The 22,618-nt window shown below is 51.0% G+C and overlaps 2 protein-coding genes across 3 annotated transcripts in view; one reads left to right on the top strand and one right to left on the bottom strand.

Moving 5' to 3' along the window:
* The first annotated feature begins 8,102 nt into the window (after positions 1-8,102).
* PLK1 (polo like kinase 1) lies at positions 8,103-18,597 on the top strand. The gene is made up of 10 exons (XM_065893601.1): positions 8,103-8,578; positions 9,289-9,457; positions 10,224-10,368; positions 11,365-11,458; positions 12,814-13,033; positions 16,017-16,172; positions 17,135-17,212; positions 17,414-17,568; positions 17,671-17,853; positions 18,095-18,597. Exons 1-10 carry the CDS (start codon positions 8,171-8,173, stop codon positions 18,299-18,301), a joined length of 1,815 nt encoding a protein of 604 aa, XP_065749673.1. The 5' UTR covers positions 8,103-8,170; the 3' UTR covers positions 18,302-18,597.
* The window catches only part of ERN2 (endoplasmic reticulum to nucleus signaling 2), a 20,605-nt gene continuing 16,525 nt past the window's right edge, over positions 18,539-22,618 (bottom strand). For both annotated transcript variants that reach the window (XM_065893599.1, XM_065893600.1), the window contains 9 exons: positions 22,199-22,283; positions 21,871-22,060; positions 21,692-21,791; positions 21,418-21,617; positions 20,020-20,167; positions 19,804-19,931; positions 19,157-19,280; positions 19,008-19,075; positions 18,539-18,923 (listed from right to left, as the gene is read on the bottom strand). In XM_065893599.1, coding sequence (XP_065749671.1) covers positions 18,711-18,923; positions 19,008-19,075; positions 19,157-19,280; positions 19,804-19,931; positions 20,020-20,167; positions 21,418-21,617; positions 21,692-21,791; positions 21,871-22,060; positions 22,199-22,283 — 1,256 coding nt within the window. In that variant the 3' untranslated portion in view covers positions 18,539-18,710. The remainder of the gene's footprint in view (positions 18,924-19,007; positions 19,076-19,156; positions 19,281-19,803; positions 19,932-20,019; positions 20,168-21,417; positions 21,618-21,691; positions 21,792-21,870; positions 22,061-22,198; positions 22,284-22,618) is intronic.

Genomic DNA, 22,618 nt, shown 5'->3' with positions numbered 1-22,618 from the left:
GGCTAGGGAAGCCTCCCTTGGTGTCTTGGTCTGGCTGGTGTGAGCCCACAGTGTGTCCAGAACATGGAGCTCCAGCCACGTTCTGACTCACCCTCAGCCATTTGCCAGGACAGATTGCATCTAACAAAACTAGGGGGTCACATCTAGCTGGCTGATATCCTATAGGTAGCTGCTGTGGAGCTGCGAGACCCTTGAAATGGCATTGGCAATATTGGAGCAATGTGTTCAGAGGCCTGGTTATTTCAGAACAGGTGTCAGCAAAATGTCCTGCCAGCTTGGACCAATTCCCATAAGTCCATGATCACTGAAACACTTCTGGAGCCCCAGTGATGGGACTGTGTTTTTGTAGAATGTGTACTTGCTGCCCCTTGGGGCTAGGAGGGGGGCGCCCTGACCACAGGCTACATCACTCATTTATTCATTTAACAAATACTTACTGAGTGTCAGGCACTGCCCTAGTGGAGAATGAGACGGAGCCAGTCCCTGCCCATAGGGATCTTACAGCTTAGCCCAGAAAACAAAACAGAGTTCTCTGATGGAGGCCTGAGGGGCCCTTCTTGAGGGTCACCATAGTGGTGAAGAGTGTGGGTGCTGGGGGCGGCAGATCAAATCCCACCCTGCTGTTTTCTAGCCTTGTGACTTTGGGCAAGTGATCTCACCTTGTGGAACCTCAGATTTCGCATCCTTAAAATGGGGAAGATGTGTAGGGGTCATTATGATGCTTAAATGCATTCGTACATGAGACGCGTGAGTATGGGCTCCGGGTAAGCACTCAGTAAATGGTAGTTACGACTACTATTATTAGGAATGATACACCTTATAGTATACTGGGTGTACTATACTATTAGGTATACCTTATACTATTGATATTATTAGAAAGTGAAACTCTTTATTGTATAAGGTGCAGCATTCCTATATATATTTTTTTTTAATTAAAAGTGAAATTAAGACCATCTTTCCCTTTATAATCAGTTCACCAGAAAGAGGAGTTGGGAAAAAGAATTGACCCTTCCTTGCTTTGCATCTATGGGGTGCCAGGCACTTATTAGAAAACATTTACTCCTCCCAACTGTCAAAAAAGTAGGGATTTTTACAGCCCATTATACAGACGAGGGAGCCGATCTTCAGAGAGGTTAAGTAAATTTGCCCAATGTCACACAGCTGATAAATGGCTGAGCTGGAATCAAAGCCAAGTCTTTTTTTTTTTTTTTTTTTTTTTGTGCCATGCGATCCTCTCACTGTTGTGGCCTCTCCCGTTGCGGAGCACAGGCTCCAGACGCGCAGGCTCAGCGGCCATGGCTCATGGGCCTAGGCGCTCCGCAGCATGTGGGATCTTCCCGGAGCGGGGCATGAACCCGTGTCCCCTGCATCGGCAGGCAGACTCTCAACCACTGCGCCACCAGGGAAACCCCAAAGCCAAGTCTTATCTGACTGCAAAGTCCATGTTTTATGCAGCAAAGCACTTGGCCCTGAGGACTGCACTTTCTGCTCTGTCGGTGTTAGTCCTTTGCTTTCCTGAAGTTTTTGCTGGCGGGTTGGCCATACCTGCTTTCATTATGCACTCTGACTTGGACCCTGAAGTGAGAAGAGGTAGCACAGGACATCGTGCTTCCCGGAGGAGACTAAGTAGCTTGTTCTGTATCTCCAAGGCCATTGGGCATCAGGCACATGGTTCGTGCATATGAAAATCATTCAAGAAAGAGAGCTGCAGGAATGGAGTCCACACCTCTAACTTTCAAACCTTAGGTCTGAAGCCCGTGGGTTTTCTTGGCCCTGCCAACTTGTCTCTTCAGCTGCATTCATCTCAGCCTTTGGTGTCTGCTGGGTGCACTTTCTGGTTTTTGATGGAAGTAGCAAGAGCCTGAGGTAGCAGTATGGCCAGAGGAGAGGGGAGAACAAGGAAATATGAGAGACCCAGGAACTGAAAAGTCCTGTTGAAGACTTTTTTTTTTTTTTTTCTGTTGAAGACTCTTGAGCTCCCTGGGAATAGGTACAGGTTCTTTTTATTTCAGTAGTAATAATAACAAAAACAACAACAGCCATGTGCTTGGTATTGTTTGAAGTACTGTCCTCATAGAATCTCTTCACAAAAACCCTAGGAGATAGGCATGTCATCTCCTAGTTGGAATCCTAGGAGATGGGCACAGTAATTATCCCCATTTTATAGACCTGGAAATTGAGGCACAGAGAGGTTAAGTCACTTGCCTGAAGTCACACAGCGTTTGAACCCAGGGTTTCTTAAGTTCATGAGCTTAACCAACACATCGTATTTGCTTTTTGGTAGGAGTGAGTGAGCAAGTGAGCGAGTGAACCAAATGAGTCTGGGATTTGGTTCTTGCCAGAACAACAAGGCCCTGAGAGGCAGTGTACAGACAGGTGTGCTTTGGAGTCAGCAGAGTTGGGTTGTAATTCAAGCTCTGCTGTCTCCTGGCTACATGACCTTGGGCAAGTAACCTAATGTAGAAGTGCTCATTTCCTCATCTTCAAATGGGAGTAGTAATCCTTTTCTTCTAGGGTCTTTGTATGGCTTAAATTAGATCATCTCTGTAAAGCTCTTAGCCCCGTGCCTGACGTATAGTAAGCCCATAGGGCTCACTGTTAGTAGTATTATTACTGGTACCATGCAAATAGATTGTATTAACATGGCACACTTGCAGCTATATAAAATTGAAAGTCCATGTTGACAAGGACTAGAAGGGAGTATGAAAACAGCTGTTAAAGGATGAAAGGGAATTAAAGTTTCTTCAATGCTTCATCATTTTTTTAGTAAATGTTCCTAAATGGAATAAATAAAACATACATGCAGTGGGTACTCAACAGGCCTTCGAATGTATGAATGAAAAACAGTCTAACTTTAAAAATTTTTTTAATTTTGTTCAGCTGCGCTGCACGGCTTGCGGGACCCTAGTTCCCCGACCAGGGAGCGAACCCGCATCCTCAGCAGTCAAAAGTACAGTCCCAACCACTGGACCACCAGGGAGTTCCCTGACTTTTTCCTAATTGGTTGAATCCATTCCTTAGAAATCATACCTTATGATAGTGGATACCCTTGAGGCGTTGTAATTGAAAGGGGGCCTGTGCAGAAAAGAGTTAACACTGCAGGCCTGTAATGATAGCCCTATAAATGCTGAATTTCCTACTAGGGGTTTGTGTAAATTTGCAGTGAGAGAAAAAGGGAAGTTTTTTAAAAATGGCTTTGTATTTTGTGGTTCTTGTATCTGGATATATGATAAAATTGATTTAAAATGTTACATGCTTATAATTTCATAAATGCTAGAGGAACCATCTCAAACATGCAAAAATGAAGAATGTATTAGTGGGGTACAGCTCCCTTGCTTTTACCATCAAGGGGTGGGTTGGAATTTAAATTCTTTGGGTATTAGAACTAGAACAAGTCTCTGTAACTGATGATTTTTGCTATGATTTGTGTCTGTTCGATCCTCTGGAAAGAGGGTGACAACATGAAAAGAGAGGCAGTCTCTGGATGGAAATACACATTTGGATTTTGAAAAAGCAGTTAAATTGATAATAAGCCGTGTTGAAATCAAATATCTGACCCTTAGAGCTTGATGGCTGTCCAGTTTGATGTGCATGTTTTTGAGTGGGTCAGTTTGGACTCTGAGACTGACAAGATAAAAAGGAAGCCTTGCTTGTCACTTGGACTTGGACCGTGGCTGTTTGGCACTGCAGCACGCCTTTGCTGCTCCTGAAAGCACCTGGCTTGATTGGAATCCCAAATTCACTGATCCTAATTGCTTGGACCTGACTCTAAGCTGAAACCTGACCCTGGCTGTCACGCACTGTTTCAGCCGCAGCAGGAGGTGTGCTGAGCTGAAAGCAGACCCAGGCTCCGTGAACAGGACTCAGACCCTGGGACCACTGGAGATTACGACCCCTTCTGTGGAGCGCTAAACGATGAAAATATACATCGTGGATGCTGGCTGCACCAACTGGGTCACATACAATACCCATAGGAAGGGGCCTGTTCTCTGATGGGACCATCTAAAATCAAGCTGCTGATCAGCTCTCTACACCTAATGCAGAGGCTAATTGCATCCTAACTTGTGATCCCTACCAAAATCTGCAAGTTGGAGGAGGACACGTCGTCACAGGGACTTCGACCCCTCTACCTGCTTTTGACAGATCAGACTCTGGGCCTTCTCTGGGGGGCAGCTCACTGCTGTTGATTTGTGTGTTTGGCATTCTGGATTAGCTGCAACTTACTACGATGGGCTGATAGCCTTACTCTACCTCCTCACGTTTCCCTCTCCACACACACCTTAGTAAGGTAGATTGATTATTCAGATGTATCTGTCTCTGGAAAGGGATTGATCTTTTCTAGGCTTTCTCTGGATAAAAGGGGTGGGAGGTTATATAAACCCGCTTTGAAATTTTTTTAATTCAGGATTTCACCCTCTGTTAGTTTGCTAGGGCTGCCATAACAAAGTAGCACAGACTGGATGGCTTAAACAATAGAAATGTATTTTCTCTGAGTTCTAGAGGCTAGACATCCAAGAGCAGGAGTTGGCACGTTTCTCCTAAGGCCTCTCTCCTTGGCTTGCAGCTGGCAGCCTTTTCACTGTGTCTTCACATGGTTGCCCCTCTGTGAGTGTCTGTGTCTTAATCTCTTCTTATAAGAACACCAGTCATATTGGATTAGGGCCCACCCAGATGACCTCATTTTACTTTAATCACCTCTTGAAAGGCCATATCTCCAAATACAGTCACATTCTATACTGGACGTTAGGGTTTCAACATATAAATTTGGGGAAAACACAATTCAGTCCATAACATATCCTGATCACTTCCTGAATATCTTTCTGGTTAAATTGTATTAAAATATTTATCTGCAAAAATATTCTGTACCTCTTGCATACAGGTCTCTGGATGAAAGGCCTGGATGAGAATAAGAGATGATTGAAAAAATGTAAAGTTAGGATTGCTGATCTGCGGGGCATGCTGATTTTGAAACAATGAGAAAAAAACAGAACCTGGCAGCTAGGGAGCTTTGGGGAAGTGGAGGGGTGGCGGCGGGTTGGGGGGGGGGCATCTATGATCTTTGTTTCTCAGAAACAAAGGAAAAGGAAAGCTCCCAGTGCTGCCTTTCCATGAACGAAAGGCATAACTGAGATCCATATTGCAGGTTGGTCTCACCCTTTTGTATGGGGTCCTACTGATAATAATTTTGCTCTAAAGTGGACTTGGCCCTTAAGGGCCAAGGAGGTGGATTGTGCAGAAGAGAGCTAATTATGCAGGCCTGAGACTGCTCTCCTTAGAAAGGCCTGCTCGCAATGTCGGCCCTGGCTGGCATCTGGGTTCTTGGATTTCAGGAGGGTTCTCACCATTCCCTAAATGATAAGAGTTGCTCACAGGGCCTAAACTGTGCAAACAATGTGGTTGATGCTGCATACCTGCTTTCCTTCCAGGAATGTGGAATTTTGGTGTGTGCTAGGCACAGAGGGTGCCTACGTGACCAGCCCCTAGAAAAGTCCTGGGCGTTGAGTCTCTAATGAGCTTCCCTGGTAGATAACATTTCACCCATGTTGTCACAGTCATTGCTGGAGGAATTAATTGTGTCCTGTTTGACTCCACTAAAAAAAGACTTTGGGAAGCTTGTGCCTGGTTTCCCCTGGATCTTGCCCTATACACATTTTCCCTTTGCTGATTTTGCTTCATAGCCTTTTGCTGTAATAAATCATAGCCATCTGTGAGTAGGACTATATGCTGAGTCCTGTGGGTCTTCTAATGAATCATTGAACTGGGGGTGGGTAGTCTTGGGGTACCCCAACACGGCACAAGGGGGACTTCTGGCGTGTTGGTCGTGTTCTCTTTCTCAGTCTGGGTGCTGTTTACATGGTGTGTGTTCAGTTTATGAAAATTCACTGAGCTGTCCCATTAAGATATATATAGGGACTTCCCTGGTGGTCCAGTGGTTAAGACTGCACGCTTCCAATGCAGGGGGCCCGGGTTCGACCCCTGCCCAGGGAACTAGATCCCGCGTGCCACAACTGAGCTGACATGCCACGACTAAAGATCCCCTCATGCCGCGACTAAAGATCCCTCTTGCCGCAACTAAAGAGATCCTGCATGCCGCAGCGAAGATCCCTCGAGCTGCAACTAAGACCTGGTGCAGCCAAATAAATAATTTTTTTTTTTTTTTTTGCGGTACACGGGCCTCTCACTGTTGTGGCCTCTCCCGTTGCGGAGCACAGGCTCCGGACGCGCAGGCTCAGCGGACATGGCTCACGGGCCCAGCTGCTCCGCGGCATGTGGGATCTTCCCGGACCGGGGCACGAACCCGCATCCCCTGCATCGGCAGGCGGACTCTCAACCACTGCGCCACCAGGGAAGCCCTAGTGTACTTTTTTTGTACATCGATTCAACTTTATAAAAAGATAAAAGAGAATATTACACACTACAGGGATAAAAAAAAAAATAATTTTATTTATTTATTTTTTTGGCAGCACTGCAGAGCATGTGGAACTTCCCCCACCAGGGATCAAACCCATATGCTCCCTGTAGTGGAAGCGTGGAGCCTTAACCACTGGACCACAGGGGAAGTCCAATAACTTAGTTTTAAAAAACAACTTGCTTTTATTTAGAAAACATTTTAATCACTCCTTTTTACCAGGCATTGTCCTGAGAGCTTAGGACATGGGGTAGGAAAGAGGTCTTCATTGCCTCTCAGTTTATTGGGAGTCAGATAAAGAGATACTTGTAATATGGTTGACTTTTGCTGAGTCCTAGCAAAGACACCATTAGACGCTACAGGGCTGCTAACCTGGGTAATTCTCAGGGTTACCATTCCAGTATCTACGGAAGCCAGACAGACAAATGGGCAAAGAGGGGTAACAGGGAACTGTGACAAACTGGGAAGGTAAGTAGGCATAGAGTTGCCACAGCTAATGGTTTTTCTTAAGGAAAAGCCACAAATCTGAATTTTTATGTGAGCTCTCTTGATTTTTTTTTTTTTTTTTTTGGTACTTGGGCCTCTCACTGTTGTGGCCTCTCCCGTTGCGGAGCACAGGCTCCGGACGCGCAGGCTCAGCGGCCATGGCTCACGGGCCCGGCCGCTCCGCGGCATGTGGGATCTTCCCGGACCGGGGCACTAACCTGTGTCCCCTGCATCGGCAGGCGGACTCTCAACCACTGCGCCACCAGGGAAGCCCAGCTCTCTTGATTTTTAAGTCCTGTAAATGAATCCAAATTTTAAAAAGTGGGAGGCCAAACAAAACACCTCTGCAGGCCAGATTTGGCCTTGGCCTACCAGTTTGCCAGGGATTCTGCCAACCAACCATCCTTCCCCTCTTACCGAACAATTGAGGGTCCACTGTTTTAGGCACTGGGAAATAGAGCAGTGAGCCATCCAGACAACTTTCTTGCAGAATGGCCTGGGGGCAGGGGTGGGGGAGGGTGGTGTCTGGTACTGTGCCCTTCAAACTTCAGTATGTGTGGGAATCACTGGGTAGATTCTGAATTGGGAGGTCTGCGTTGAGGCCTGAATCTTGGCCTTTCTAACAACAAGCTCCCAGGTGATGGTGATGCTAGTGGTCCCTGCTGTTATTTGAAGGAGGGGAGTAGGGAATTTGTCTTGAAGGTGCATTTGCCTGGCAAGCATCCTCTTTTTACTTAGATTTTAGTTTATTGGGGTGACTTGGAAGAGAGTTGATGACCTCGGAGGTGGGTACTCGGGCTCTGCCAGCTATCTCTTGGCGCTGCCAGGTCTCTGTTCTCAGAGTTTATAATCTAGAAGGTGGCGTGAGGGGTGGAGGAAGGTGCTAGGAAAAGCTTCCTGGAGGAGGTGCTTGTGAACTGCAGGAGCTCCCCCGGCCGCCAAGAAAGGGAGAAACCTTTAACTTCCCCCCTCCTGGGTCTCGGCGTCCCCGCACCGGGTTTGGTTTCCCAGGCATCCCACGTGTCTTCGGTCCGCGAGTCCCTGTCAATCAAGCTTCTCCCCCGGGGGCTGGGTACGGGTTTAAAGGCGGCTGCAGTGCAGAGAGCTCCCAGAATGCCGCGCGGCGGGCGGGTTTGGATTTTAAATCCCCGCGGCCAATCAGTAGCGCGTAGGCTTTTGTAACGTTCCCGGCGCCGCGTTTGAATTCGAGGAGGAGCAGAGCCCTGCCAAGCCTCTGCCCAGACCTTGCTAGGTCCGCTGAGCAATTCCGGGAACATGAGTGCGGCGGCAACTGCAGGGAAGCTGGCGCGGGCACCAGCCGATCCAGGGAAAGTCGGGGTCCCTGGAGTTGCAGCTCCCGGGGCCCCAGCGGCTGCCCCGCCGGCGAAAGAGATCCCGGAGGTCCTAGTAGACCCGCGCAGCCGGCGGCGCTATCTGCGGGGCCGCTTTCTGGGAAAGGGTGGCTTTGCCAAGTGCTTCGAGATCTCGGACGCGGACACTAAGGAGGTGTTTGCGGGCAAGATCGTGCCTAAGTCGCTGTTGCTCAAACCGCACCAGAAGGAGAAGATGTCCATGGAGATATCCATTCACCGCAGCCTCGCTCACCAGCACGTCGTCGGCTTCCACGGCTTTTTCGAGGACAACGACTTTGTGTTCGTGGTGTTGGAGCTCTGCCGCCGGAGGGTGAGTGTCGCTGCTGGGGGACTGGAGCTGCCTGGGGACCGGGGTTGGGGCGCCCGCACCCGGAGCTGCTGGGGAAGGAGCGCCCCGGGGCTCGGAGCTGCTGGGGAGGAGGTGCTGGGAACCTCGAGCTGGGGATGGAGAAGGTCTCGGGGAAAGAGGTGCTTGCCATTTGGGGCCTCTAGGAGAGGGGGTGCCGGTTAAGTGGAGCCCGGGTCAGATTGCCTCTAGGGAAGGCGGCTCCCGGACGCTGGGAGTTGGGCTGAGTGGGGGAGGTGCGGGTCGCGGGAGAACCCTGCTAATGGACGCCAGGGCTTCCGGAGTTGCTAGGTAAGGGGTGCTGTGGACCCGAACCTCCGGACTGGGGTTGGGTCAGGCAGAAAGTAGTTGGAGCCAGACTTAGTAGCTTCGGGGAGGAGAGGAGTCAGGAAAGGGATCTGCTGCTGCGAAGAGGCCCGGGGCAGGGATACAGGGGACTCTGAGCTTCCGGAGTGGGCTGAGAGAGGGGTCTCAGGTAAGGGACTTGGGAGGGAGCTGGTGGGAGAGGGGGTGCTATGAACGGTTGTGGCCTGGCTTAGGGGAGAGTCTACATCGTAGTTGTCCTGGAGAAGGAATGGGCGGTAGGGTCCTGGGCTGCCTTCACCTAATGACACCCCCTCCCTGCCTTGGGCCTGAGTACCCACTCCCCACTCCTCCTTCCCTCCCCCGCCCAGTCTCTCCTGGAGCTGCACAAGCGGAGGAAAGCACTCACCGAGCCCGAGGCCCGCTACTATCTGCGTCAGATCGTCCTTGGCTGCCAGTACCTGCATCGAAACCGCGTTATTCACAGAGATCTCAAGCTGGGCAACCTCTTCCTGAACGAGGATCTGGAGGTGAAAATAGGTGAGGAGCTGGGCCTGCAGGGACACTTGACACTACGCTCAATGGGAATGAGGAGGAGCTGGGAGAGAGGGAGGGAGAGAGGAAGTCGGAAGGAGACAAGGGAGGGAGGAAGAGGATGGTAGGAAGTCTGGGCTGTTGATTGCCTCTAGAAGCCTCTCTTTAGTACAGAAATTTAGAACAAAGAGCCAAAAGCCAGTGGCTTGCCTGCAGATGCAGTTTTGGGTGTGTGTGCTCTCCTATACAGTATTATTTAAAAAAAAAAAAAAAAGGATTTGAATTTGTTTTCACTTTTTTAAATCGGGAGGCTTGATTTTGAATTTGGGGCTCCTTTTAAACAGTTGGGTGCTCCAGCAGTACAGGGGCAGCTCTTTGCCGGACTGAAAAGCAGCTGTTCCCTTTAGATGCCCTCTGCTTTGTCACAATCCCCACCCCTCCCTATCACTTCCTCACAAACTTGCCAAGTAGCCATCTTGACATTTACCTGCTTAATCCCTGAAGGCATGTGACGTTTGCTATCCCTACCAGTTCCCTTTTAGAAGCAAAGCCCTCCTTTCTAAGGGAGGGGGTGAGGAGGGTCTCTGGGAGGCCCCTCCCTGGGGCTAGCATGGTGGGAAGATTCCTGAGCACGCCTTGCTGCACACAAGAACTAGAGGCTTGAGGGATCAAACTTCCCTGGTTCTTGATGGTTACACCTGAACCAGCTGTCCGCATTGACAGATGACAGATGCTAGCATCTGAGTACCCCCTCTTCCTCCCTCTGTCCCAGGGGATTTTGGACTGGCAACCAAAGTCGAGTATGACGGGGAACGGAAGAAGACCCTGTGCGGGACTCCTAATTACATAGCTCCTGAGGTGCTGAGCAAGAAAGGGCACAGTTTCGAGGTGGACGTGTGGTCCATTGGGTGTATCATGTAAGTTGGGAGTTGTCTCAGGACCCACCCAGCCTCAGCAGAGGCCTTTTTGGATGTCTCACCTGGCAGACCTTATCCTGTAGACCTTTCTGCCTTTGGGAAGGCTGCTCCAGAGGACAGACTGATCCAAAAGGAAGCCTCATTTCCATATCTTTTCTTCTCACTGGTGTATCCTTTAGGATTCCTGCAGCCTGGGCCATGGGTCTGGGGAATGGGGGCGGGAAGGTCTCCACAAACTTGCTCTAGTCCCTTGCTATTCAAAATATGGCAGACCAGCATCATCATTACCTAGGAACTTGTTAGAAACACAGAATCTCAGGACCCAGGCTGACTGGATCAGAATCTGGATTTTAAGACCCTTGAGCTTTTCCATGCACAATAAAGTATTAGCACCACTGATCTAGGAAGCAGCAGTGGGTGGGAGGAATTAGGCCAGGAGTTATAGCTGGCAGGAGGAGGTCCTGTGGTCTGTCTGGATCAAGGCCATCAGAGGTGGGTGGGTGGTAGGCAGAGAGTTGGGCCTGTTCAGGTGTCACCCCTTTCATGGTCGCCCTGGGTACTGGAGAGTTAGAAATGAGTTGTCGCAGTGGCTTTCCTCCTTCATTGCAGTGGAACTTTTTCAAATGAAAACTTGCAGCCTTAAGTACAGAGCTATTAACCGTGGAGCTGCCTCTGTAGGAGCAAGTAGCCCACTTGCTTTGACCTGTTTTGTGTTGGCTGGCAGTCTCTGGAGCCCTGCTGTAGTGTAGGCTATAGCAGAAAAGTCACTGGCCCATGAGAACCGAGTCTCATCACCTGTATTCTACTGAGGACTCCTCCCTGCCAGTGTCTTGGCTTCTGGGGCTGTTCAGTGGACTTGCGGACTGTCCTCCGGGACCCGAGAGTCATAGTGAATGTCCAGAAGGTGTCTGACTTCCTTTCTGGCCCTGAGAGGATTCCTCCAGCGTCTGGGTTTTGGTTAGGAGCCTTGAGCCAAATCCCTCCTTGTGCTTACAGGTATACCTTGTTAGTGGGCAAACCACCTTTTGAGACCTCTTGCCTAAAAGAGACCTACCTCCGGATCAAGAAGAATGAGTACAGTATTCCCAAGGTGACTAAAAACACTTTAAGTTTACATTTATTTTATTTAATTTTTCCCCCCCCCAAAGCTATTTACTGAGCCCAGCCATATCCTGGGGACAGAGGTGGGTCAGTCCTACCCCTAGGGTAGCCATAAGAGCTTTAGAGGGTCCTTGTCTGAAATTGCATACAAAACCTGACGTATGTGCACAAAAGCCTTTTTTCTTGGGGAAGAGAGTTTGTAGGTTCTCAGAGGTTGGGCAGATAAACCAAAAGATGTGTAAAACAAAGAGAGCATAAAGGAAGTAGAAGGCAGACAGAGACGTGCTGCTTAAGCCTTGGAAGTGGACTGTCTTGATTCAGATGGGCCCTGCCACTTAGCACCCAGATCACAATAGACAAATGGCCTGAATCTTCTGAGCTGCAGTTTCCCATATATAAAATGGAGTCCTTACCCCAGAGCACCTTGCACACAATAAGCGCTCACAGAATTGCGAACCGCTGTGCTTCGCAACCACCAGCATGAGTGCATTGAGAGGGATAGCCTGCAGCAGCCTGGCGTCCGGCTGCTTTCCAGTTTGATGTCTTTGCCTTGTGTGAAGCCAAGAGCCCTGTCTCCATAAGGACAGATGGACTGACTCTGTCATAAAGGGTCACTTATTGGACAGAGCAGAGTGGTTCTGAGTGTGGGTGTTGGCAGCTGACTATGCCCCCGTGTGGGTGCTGGCTCTACCATTCACTAGGGGTGTGTTCTCAGGCACTTAACCTCTCTGTGCCTCAGTTTCCCCATCTGCAAAAGAGGGATGGTGATAGAGATCTTTACCCCCTGGGTGTTTCTGTGAGGGTTAAATGAGCTAATATATATGAAGTGCTTAGAATATTTTGCTGGCACATAGTAAGTGCATAGTTGATGCTAGAATATTAGTGTGCATTTGACCTGCACTGGGTTTGGATCTCCTCACCAGGGCAGCAAGCTTGGTGCTGTGTCCCCATTTTATAGATGAATTTACAAAGGCCCAGAAAGTTGGGTTAGTTGTCACAGCCAGTATTAAGGGACAGAAATGGGACTTAAAACAGGTCATTATGACTTCGAAGCCTGTGTTCTCAAGTGCTGCTCTAGTGGTGAGCAACCTGAATTATGCAAGAGCAAATTTTGGGGAAAAGTGACCTCAAGAGGAAGGAGAAATTGTCATTCTCACAACTTAGGTTGACACTTGTGAACTCAGTAAAGCTGCTAGTGGAAATTTGGCACCCCACATCCCCACCAGACTCAACTGCTGAACTTGGCATATTTGAGGCCGAGGCCGGGGCTGCAGCTTCTTTGTGGCAGTGCTGCATTCGGGTCCCCCACCACATCCTACTTACGTCTCTCCCTCTCTGCTCCAGCACATCAACCCCGTGGCTGCCTCCCTCATCCAGAAGATGCTTCAGACAGATCCCACTGCCCGTCCAACCATTCAGGAGCTGCTCAATGACGAGTTTTTCACTTCTGGCTATATCCCTGCCCGCCTCCCCATCACCTGCCTCACCATTCCGCCCAGGTTTTCAATTGCTCCCAGTAGCCTGGACCCCAACAGCCGGAAGCCTCTCACTGTTCTCAATAAAGGTAAACCGGGGTCTGGGTAGACCCCAAGAGAGCCTAGGCCTCAGGTGTGTGAATGGATGGTCCCCATAGCTCAGGTGTGTGGTAAGGCAGGCCCCAGTCCTTGAATACGTGGTCCCCATCCTCATGTGGCAAAATGCCCTTCCCCGCAGCCCTGTCAGGAAAGGCAGACCTTAACCATGGCGGAATCAGACCCGTCATGTCCCCAAAAGAAGAGAGTGGCTGAACGCCATTCCTGAAAATATTGTATTTTTTAAAAATTGCTAATATCACCTTGCATGGTTCTTTGGGAAAAAATGTTGAAATTTTTCAGGTGTACACATAGAGCACAATGCAGTAGACCCCACATCCCCACCAGACTCAACACTTATCAAGATTTGTCATGTTTGCTCCATCACTCCTTTTTTGTTCCTTTGAAGTATTTTTGAAGTTAATCTCAGACATCTTGTCATTTTACCCCATAAACTTCAGTATGCATCTCTTTAAAAGGATGGACATTTTCTTACAAAACCACATCCCATTGTTTGGGTTGTCATTGTTTCTAGATCTCTTCAGAGAACAGAATTAGGAAATACATAATTGGGAAGGGGGCGGGGACCTTGAATTTACGCTGCTGTTTCTGATTCACACTTTTTGAACATTTTATTTTGATATTGTTTCAAATTATGAAAAGTGAGAATAGATAAAAACTTCCTGTATCTTGTTCCCCCTTTTCTCCACCAATTAACATTTTTCTACATTTACTTTATCTCTCTCATATATATATCTAAATTTCTTTCCCCAAACCATCTGATAGTAAGTTGTACACATTCTGGCCTTTACTACTTAATACTTCAGTGTATATTTTCTAAAAACAATTCTTTTACATAACCACAGCACAGGACACAGTTATCAAGTTCAGGAAATTTAACATTGATGAAACTTCTCTTACAGCAATCTTTTTCTTCACTGTGAAGTTACTACTTTAATTTTCTTTTGGTAATTTATAAGTCTCTGATTTAAATATAATATTATAGGATTTTTACTTCTTTAATTTTATACTTGGTTTTTTTTTGTGGTACGCCGGCCTCTCACTGTTGTGGCCTCCCCCGTTGCAGAGCACAGGCTCCGCAGGCTCGGCAGCCATGGCTCACGGGCCCAGCCACTCCGCGGCATGTGGGATCTTCCCAGACCAGGGCATGAACCCGTGTCCCCTGCATCGGCAGGCAGACTCTCAACCACTGTGCCACCAGGGAAGCCCCTATACTTGTATTTTTTTTCCTTACACTGAAAACCCTTTTTCCTTACATTATATACATGAATTTTCAACATCTATAAAGTATGTTATGAAATGATGTTTATTTTCTTGCAGTTCTGTTTGTCTTTGGAATATATTTCACTTGGAAAAAAAAGTGCCACTTGAAAAACTTTATTTCTCTGTGTGGATATAGCACCAAATGAGTTCATTTGTTTCAGTTATAATACTGCTATTTTAAGGATTACTTTTTTCTTTAGGCTTTAATTTTTGATATTTTCACTGGTTATATTACTATTCCCTTTGATTGGTGATCACTTGGTTAAGGTGGTACCTCCAGTGCAGAGTTACTGTTTTTCCTTTTGTGATTAATTAATACCTTGTGAGGAGTTAATTTGAAAGGATTCTATTTCTTCTCAGACTTTAGCCTACTGATTTTAGCATCCATGGTGGATCTTGCTTGCAGCAATTATTACTGTGGTATTCTAATGGTGACTTTTCTCCTTTTCTTGTTCCTTTTACATCCATTAATTGGAGTTCTCCTGTAAGGAAGAGCTGTCACTTCTCTCCCATTTATTTATTTGGTTATTTGTGTCAATATGGACTCATGGATATTTAATCTTGGAGCTATAATGTAATATTGTTATTTTAAGGATTGCTTTTCTTTTCTTTTGGTTTTAATTTTTGAACATAAAGCATTCTTCAAAACGTAGCCAAAATAAGGGTGAAATTTTTTTGGAATACATAAATCCCCATTTATTCATCATCTGTTTTCAATAATTACCAACATTTGCCCATACTTGTTTTTATCTTTTCCACCTTCTTCCCCCTTTTTTGGCTAGAGGTTTCTTTGTTTGTTTGTGATTTTTGTTTTTTTTTTTTTTTGGCGGTGCTGTGTGGCTTGCGGGATCTTACTTCCCCAACCAGGGATTGAACCCGGGCCCCGGCAGTGAAAGCACCGAGTCCTGACCACTGGACCTCCAGGGAACTCCCTTGCTAGAGTTTTTAAAGCAAGTCCCAAATATGTTATTATTCCACAATTAAGTCCTTATCACAGCATAGATTTTTTCAATTGAAAATTCATATCTTTAAATATCTTAAGAATTTCATATTACACAAGGAGAACTAGCACATGTTGGTGGGGAAAGAAACATTTAAGCCTAAAGACAATAAAAATCCATGCTTCTACCACCCAAATATAACTGATGTTAAAATTTCAGTGTGTATCTATCTTTTCAGATTTCAGTCACATGTAAGTACATAAAGCAAATTTTAGGGTGGAAAAAATCTCTTATGTTTTCATTAAATGCCTGCTTAATCCATCTTGCTGATGGGTTGTGATTTACTGAGCCCTTCCATTTTCCTGGATGCAAAAGATGCTTTTAATTCTTGGATTGAAGCCAGGCAGCTCCAAGCTGCTCACGCCTTCTAGCTGTCTCCCTGAGTGACCAGAGGTGCCCTGCAGGGCCCAGCATTGGGTTAGAGGTCTGAGTGTCCGAAGCTCTATGGCTCTGTGTGGCCATGAGCCTTCCTACAGGGCTTGGCCTGGCCCTGGAGGTACCAATGAGTGAGTACCAGGTGCTGTCACATGAGCAGGGCAGCTGCTGCTCTAATAACCTGGCACCTACCTAAAGCAGTGGCAGCGCAAAGAGCTTTTCTCTGGGGGCAGTACCAGCTGTGGCCGGGGATCCTGGGCCCTCCCAACCTGCGGCCTTTTTGCCCAGCTAATGACTCTGTTTCATCTCCTTCCAGGCATGGAGAACCCCATGCCCGAGCGTCCCCGGGAAAAAGAGGAGCCAGCGGTGCGGGAGGCCAGCGAGGCGGTCGACTGCCACCTCGGCGACATGCTGCAGCAGCTGCACAGCGTCAACGCCTCCAAGCCCTCAGAGCGGGGGTTGGTGAGGCAAGGTGGGCACTGCGGGCCGGGGCGTCTGGAGAGGGCAGGGAAGTCAGCCCCGGAGTGCTGGTGGCTTGTCCAGGCCCCTGGCTCCGTAATACCTTTACTTCCCGCATTTCCTGTACATTACAGTGCAAACAAGTTAGCCTACTGGCCCAGGCCCTCCATGGTCAGGCCCCTTCCTTTTTCTGACTCATCTGTTCTGTCTCCACAAGCGCCCCACCTTCCAGCACCCCCACGTGCTGCCTGTATACATTGGCTCACACTGTCTCCTCTGCTCAGAGGATCCCTCTGTAGCCTTCAAGACAGTGGAAATAACAGACCCAGATGTGCTCCAGCCTCGGGGCCTTTGCTCTCCCGGCAAGCACTTCCTCCAGATCACTGCAAGGCTCACACTCCCTGCCTTCACGTGTCTGCGCCAGAGTCACCTCCATGATCATCTCCCTGCCCCCACTCCTCTTACTTGCCTTGTTTCTCCACAACACTTCTCATCTAACACATTCTAAAGTTTCCGTATTTGTTTATTGTATTTAAAAGAAGGGATCGTCACATGCACAGAACGTAACATTTTCACGTATCTGGGATTGTCTGTCTTCTCACAATTTTTTAATCATTTAAAACTCACTGATTTGCACCATGATAGAAGTAACTTACATATTCTGTGGACATTTATTTTGATTGGTCTCTATCCCTAGAGCCAGAATGCAGGCTCAGGGAGGGCTGGGTTTTGTCATTGCCCGCTGCCTGTACCAGTGTCTGGCACACAGCGGGCCTTTGTTAAATGGGCCAGCTGAATGCATGAGTGGACTCGGCGCTCTGCACTGTAACTTTCTGCTTCAGTGCTGCCCGTCTAAACTTGTTGCTGGCAGAGGGCTCCAGGCCTCTTGACCGAGCTCCCTGGTGTGGGCCGCCTGAGTGGACCAGAGGGGAAGAGGCTGGTGCTGATCGATCTTCTTGTCTGTTTCTGTCCCAGAGGAGGCTGAGGATCCCGCCTGCATCCCCATCTTCTGGGTCAGCAAGTGGGTGGACTATTCGGACAAGTATGGCCTTGGTAGGTTTCTCCCAGCTGTGGCGGTGGCTCAGGTGCCGCCTAGCAGCCCTTCGAGTTGTTACAGGCTCTTGCCTTTCTTGGCTCCCACGTCCTCTTCTCTCGACACTCTCCTGTCTCCATCCCAGGCTTACTAGTCCCTGCCCCTAACGGCCCCCTGCCTGCCATGGCCCCTTTCTGAGGCCTCCCTCCACCTACCACTAGGGTACCAGCTGTGTGACAACAGTGTGGGAGTGCTCTTCAACGACTCAACACGCCTCATCCTCTACAACGACGGCGACAGCCTGCAGTACATTGAACGTGATGGCACGGAGTCCTACCTCACCGTGAGTTCCCATCCCAACTCCCTGATAAAGAAGGTGAGTGCTGGCTGGCCCGCGTGGGCTGCTGTTGGCCGGGAGTGAGGGCTTTGCCAGGGGACAGGCTCTAACTCCGGACGCCCTCCCTCACTTTCCAACCAGATCACCCTCCTCAAGTATTTCCGAAACTACATGAGCGAACACTTGCTGAAGGCGGGTGCCAACATCACGCCCCGGGAAGGTGACGAGCTAGCCCGGCTACCCTACCTGCGTACCTGGTTTCGCACCCGCAGCGCCATCATTCTGCACCTCAGTAACGGCTGCGTGCAGATCAACTTCTTCCAGGTGAGCTGCGGCCCTGGAGGGTTGGGGCCGGGTATCTGTGCCTCTCAGCGGCCCACGGCATTGGGTGGGGAGTGGGAGGCACAGGACCTGTCCTTGGCAGCGTCAGCAGAAGGGAGTGAAATGCCCCCCCCCATCGACTGGGATATCTTCCCTCTACTCCCGCCAAGGCACACAGGCAGCTGGGAACTTCAATCACCAGTAACCCCCTGTCCGTCCACCCGTTCCCCTCCTGCCCTCACAGGACCACACCAAACTCATCCTGTGCCCGCTGATGGCTGCCGTGACCTACATCGACGAGAAGCGGGACTTCCGCACGTACCGTCTGAGCCTCCTGGAGGAGTACGGCTGCTCCAAGGAGCTGGCCAGCCGGCTGCGCTATGCTCGCACCATGGTGGACAAGCTGCTGAGTTCACGCTCGGCCACCAACCGCCTCAAGGCCTCCTCGTAGCCCCCCCCACCCCCCTGGACTGGCACCCTCCTCCCCCCCACCAGCACCTCGGCCCACGGTGGTTAGATCCCTATTTCATGGGGTGTCCCCCAGCCCTGGGGGCTGGGGTGGAAGCTCCATCATCCCTGCAGGTGGGGCTGCTGTGTAAGTTATTTTTGTACATGTCCCGGTGTGGGTTCTGAGGCCGCTTCCCCTTCCCTCTCAACCCTACCATATGAATTGTACAGAATATTGCTATTGAATTCGGGACTGTCTTTCCCTTGCCTTTATATTACATTAAACATATATGAATCTTCCTTTTTCTTCTTGTGTTCCCCGAGGGGTGCCTGGCACCCGGGTTCCGGCCATACTGTTGCTCTGGTGTCCCTGGCGGCCCAGCCTCTGCTGGTCTTTTCGACGCCAGGCCAGCTCAGCTCCCAGCAGCTCCCAGGCTCAGCTCCTGGGCCCCTGAGGCCGGCGGATAGTAGGGCAGGAAGAGGCTCTCAGAGGCGCAGCTCCTCAGGGCGTGGTACGTGTGGAGCAGCAGCCGTGGGAAGCGGTTTGTGAAGTACTGGACGAAGCTGTCAGGGACGGGGCCCAGCGCCTGCCGTACCTCGGCCGGGAGCTCCCTGTAGTGATGCTTCTGGAGGGGTCGGAGCAGAGAGCCCGGGCTTAGCTGGACCAGGCCTCCCCACCTTCCAGGCCCCTCCCAAGCCCTGGAACACACCTTGTTTCTCACAGCACGGAGCAGGTCTCGCACCGACGTCCCCTTATATGACCGGAACCTCTTCAGATCTGTGGACGGGGAGGTCGTTGGCACAGCCGTCCCCACTGGGCTCCCCTCGGCCTCCCGGGCCACCGGAGTCTGGCCTCTACCTGTGTGCAGCGGCACCGAGATGTGCTTGTGCCAGTCACTCCGGACCACCTCGGCGCCACCCGCCTCCAGCGCCGTCACCAGCGGCCCCTGCTCAGGCTCCTTCTCCAGCCAGTCGCTGGCGTCCTAGGACCCACAGCTCCTGAGCCTCCTGAGCGGGCTCGGAGGCCACAGGCCAGGAGTGTCCTATGGCTGGGGCAGTGCAGCAGCCGAAGCTGCTCGGGTTAGGGTAAGTATTATTGCCTCCTATGGAGTGTGGCTTCTCTGTGCTGTGCGGGGTGTAATCCAACTGGTGACAGAGGTGCTGTCGTCCCCGTTTTACAGATGAGCAAAGAGGCTCAAGGTCACACAAGTGGAATGGGCTGTCTGGGCACGAGTATAGCAGGAGTGACGACTAGGGCTGAAAGGAACAGGGTCTAGCCTCACATGAGGGGCAGCTGGGCTGGGGAAGCAGTGCTGAGGAGACCGTGCAGTGCCAAGATGGCAGTGTTCGGGAGTCTGGGCTCTGCCTTGATTGAGATAAGGATCTGGGCTGCCTGGAACAGGTAGACGAGTCTCTTTTCCCCCAACCAATCTGGCTTCCCCTCTCTTGTTGCTCAGGACCCAAACTTGGGACTTTCTGGGGCCGCTCCCCAGATTTCCTCCTGACCTGGAAGAACTGGAGCTGCTTGGCTCTGCTCCAAAAGAAGGGGTGGGCCAGCACCTGGTGAGCAGAGGGACGAGCCTGTGGCAGGGGGCTCAGCATGGCCTCCACCAGGTTCCAGGCAACAACCTTGTCTGTAGGGGCAAGAGGGAGGGACGGCTTCAGGCCCGCGCAGGCTCTGCCCTGCTTCCTCCCTCCTCTGCCAGCCCAGGTCCCCCTCACCGTGGGCCTCTTCCTCCAGGTGAGCCAGGCAGGGAGAGCCTGCAAGGATGTTTGCCTGGCGATAAAGACTCTCTCCGAAGGGGTGGCTGCCACTGGAAAGCACATAGTAGAACACGCAGCCTGCAGAGAAGATGTCCACTGCGCTGGTCTGGGGGCCAGAGGGACAAGCATAAGGAGGAAGTCTCTGCTCCAGGAAGTCTGCCGGGCTACATTCTCCCCAGGGCTGATATGGCAGCTGGGGATCTGGCTCGGACTAGGACACAAGGACGCTTCCTAAGAGGCACCCTCTTGGCCCTAGATCCCCTCCCCTCTGCACTGTTGAAAGGGACCCACGGTTTTCATCCAAAACCTCTGCCCCTACTGAGCCTCTAGTTTAGGTTTCCAAGTGTCATTCCTCCAGGTCTGGTGGGCAGCACAAACCAAGTGAAGCTGGGCACGCATGAGGTGGTCAGGCAGCGGTGAGGACTGTATGATCTGTTGCTGGCCCTGTCCACACATGGCCACTGGCACTTAGCTCCAGCTGGTTGCCTCCAGGGGACTTTCTCGGTGGCAGAGCTTTGATTTTCCAAGTGAATCCAGAAATCTAGACTTTCATGTGCAATTTCCCAGAAGTTAAAATATTGGCTGCTAATTTAAAAAATCAAAACCTGCACTGGCTCCTAACATCAGTGCTTTGGTCCTTGGGCCTCCAGGTTGCCAATCCTAGCTTTCTCTAAACTTCAGGGGTGGGGTGGCTTTTCCTGGTGTGTTACTCTCATCCATGCCTCTGACTTTCCCCTACACACCAACTCAAAAATCTATAATCCTGGGGTCTCCAACTCAAGTGTCTCTGGGGGTCAGACACTGCTCCGTGCTCCAGTTACATCACCTCATGTGATGCTCCCCCAAACCCTCCGCATCTGGGTGGCTCTCCACGCTGGCTACACATTACAGTCACTGGGGGTCAGCTACTGGGTGTGGGGCCTGGGCACCTCAATTTTTTTCAAGTTCCCCAGTGATTGTGCATCACAGTAGAGATGAAAACTATTCTCTAGTTCAGAGTTTCTCAACCTCAGTACTACTGACATTTTGGACCAGATAATTCGTCCTGGGGGACCGTCTTGTGCATTGTAGGATGTTTCGCAAGCATCCCTGGCCTCTGCCCATTAGACGGCAGTAACAAGCCTCCCTTCCCCTGCCAAGTGTGACATCCAAAAATGTCTCCAGACATTGCCCAAAGGTGGCAAAAATCATCCCTGGTTGAGAACCATACCCTAGGTAAGAAGGGAGGAATTATCCCCACTTTACAGATGAAGAAACAGGCTTGGAGGAGTGACTGAAGGTCACACAGCGGGCCCAGACAGGAGAGGCACTGGGCAGGGAATGATTCCTGTGGCCTGGGGCGGCGGGAGGACTCACGGGGCTGTCTGGGGGCAGGAGCTGCAGGAGCTCGGGTGCCATCCAGCCTTCTGTACCGGGGACGCCTGAACGGAGGCTGAAGCTGCAGTGGCCAGCGGGCAGCTTCTTGCAGAGGCCAAAGTCTGAGAGGACCACTCTGCCTCGGCCCTGGCTGTCGGGCCCCGTAATGAGGACGTTGCCGGGCTTCAGGTCCCGGTGCACTGTGAGAGCGGAGCAGAGCTGAGAGCTGAGGGGGGAGTCGGGAGCTTGGATGGAGGGCGGGAGGGGCCGGTACCTATGTGTAAGGAATGCAGGTGGGCCAGGCCCGCCATCAGCTGCTGCAGCGCCATCCCGGGCTCCAGGCCCCAGCGGTCCGTCTCCAGGTGTTCCACATACTGGGGAGCAGCGAGAGGCAGAGCGTCACCCCGCGGCCCAGGACCCTGCCCCCCGCCCACCCCTGAGCACAGGCTTCACCTCCCGCAGCGAGGCCCGGCAGAGCTCCAGGGCGATGTAGTGGAACTGCGGTCCCCGCTCGGTGCAGAAGTAGCGGAGCACGTTGGGGTGCCTGTCAGACTCCTGCAGCATCTGCACCTCCCGCCGGACCAGGCCGAAGCACTCACGGAGGAGCCGCTTGACCGCCACGGCCCGCCCCTCGAACCGTCCCCTAGGAGGTGGCGAGCGGAGGTCCAGAGGGCAGACGAAGGCAAAGGTTAGGAACTGTGCCCACCTCGGGGGTTCTCGGAAAGAATGGCTCTCCAAGGGACGGTGGCCATCCCCAGCCTGGCTCCTGGCTGCCGCTCACCGGAAAACGAAAGTCCCGCCTGCCCCGCGGCCCAGCACGTCCTTGGGATTGAAGGAAATCTTCCCCACCACGGTGAGCTGCTCGGCTGGGGGGAGGGGAGGGGGGGTCTCAGGGAGCCTCTGCCCACGGTCGCCACCCTGCCCAGTCCCAGCTCCCCCACCTCGGCCCTTCTCCGGCCTCCCCCTTCCACGCCCCGCCTGGTGCCAGACTGCTTGGGTCCAGTGTCTCGTGCTGCCACTCAATCCGTGTGAACTTGGGCGAGTGACTTAACCGCTGTGCCCTGGTCCTCTCATCTGTAAAGTGGGACCTATGTCAAGGATCCTGCACAATATTATCGTGAGGATTAATGGAAGAAAGGGTCGGGGAGAGGTTCACTCTACTGTCCTCTTTTATCCTTCTCCCTGTTTTGGCATCTTCTGC

Source organism: Phocoena phocoena, chromosome 15, assembly GCF_963924675.1.
Source record: "Phocoena phocoena chromosome 15, mPhoPho1.1, whole genome shotgun sequence".
NCBI lineage: Eukaryota > Metazoa > Chordata > Mammalia > Artiodactyla > Phocoenidae > Phocoena > Phocoena phocoena.
This window is presented reverse-complemented; position numbering and strand designations above follow the sequence as displayed.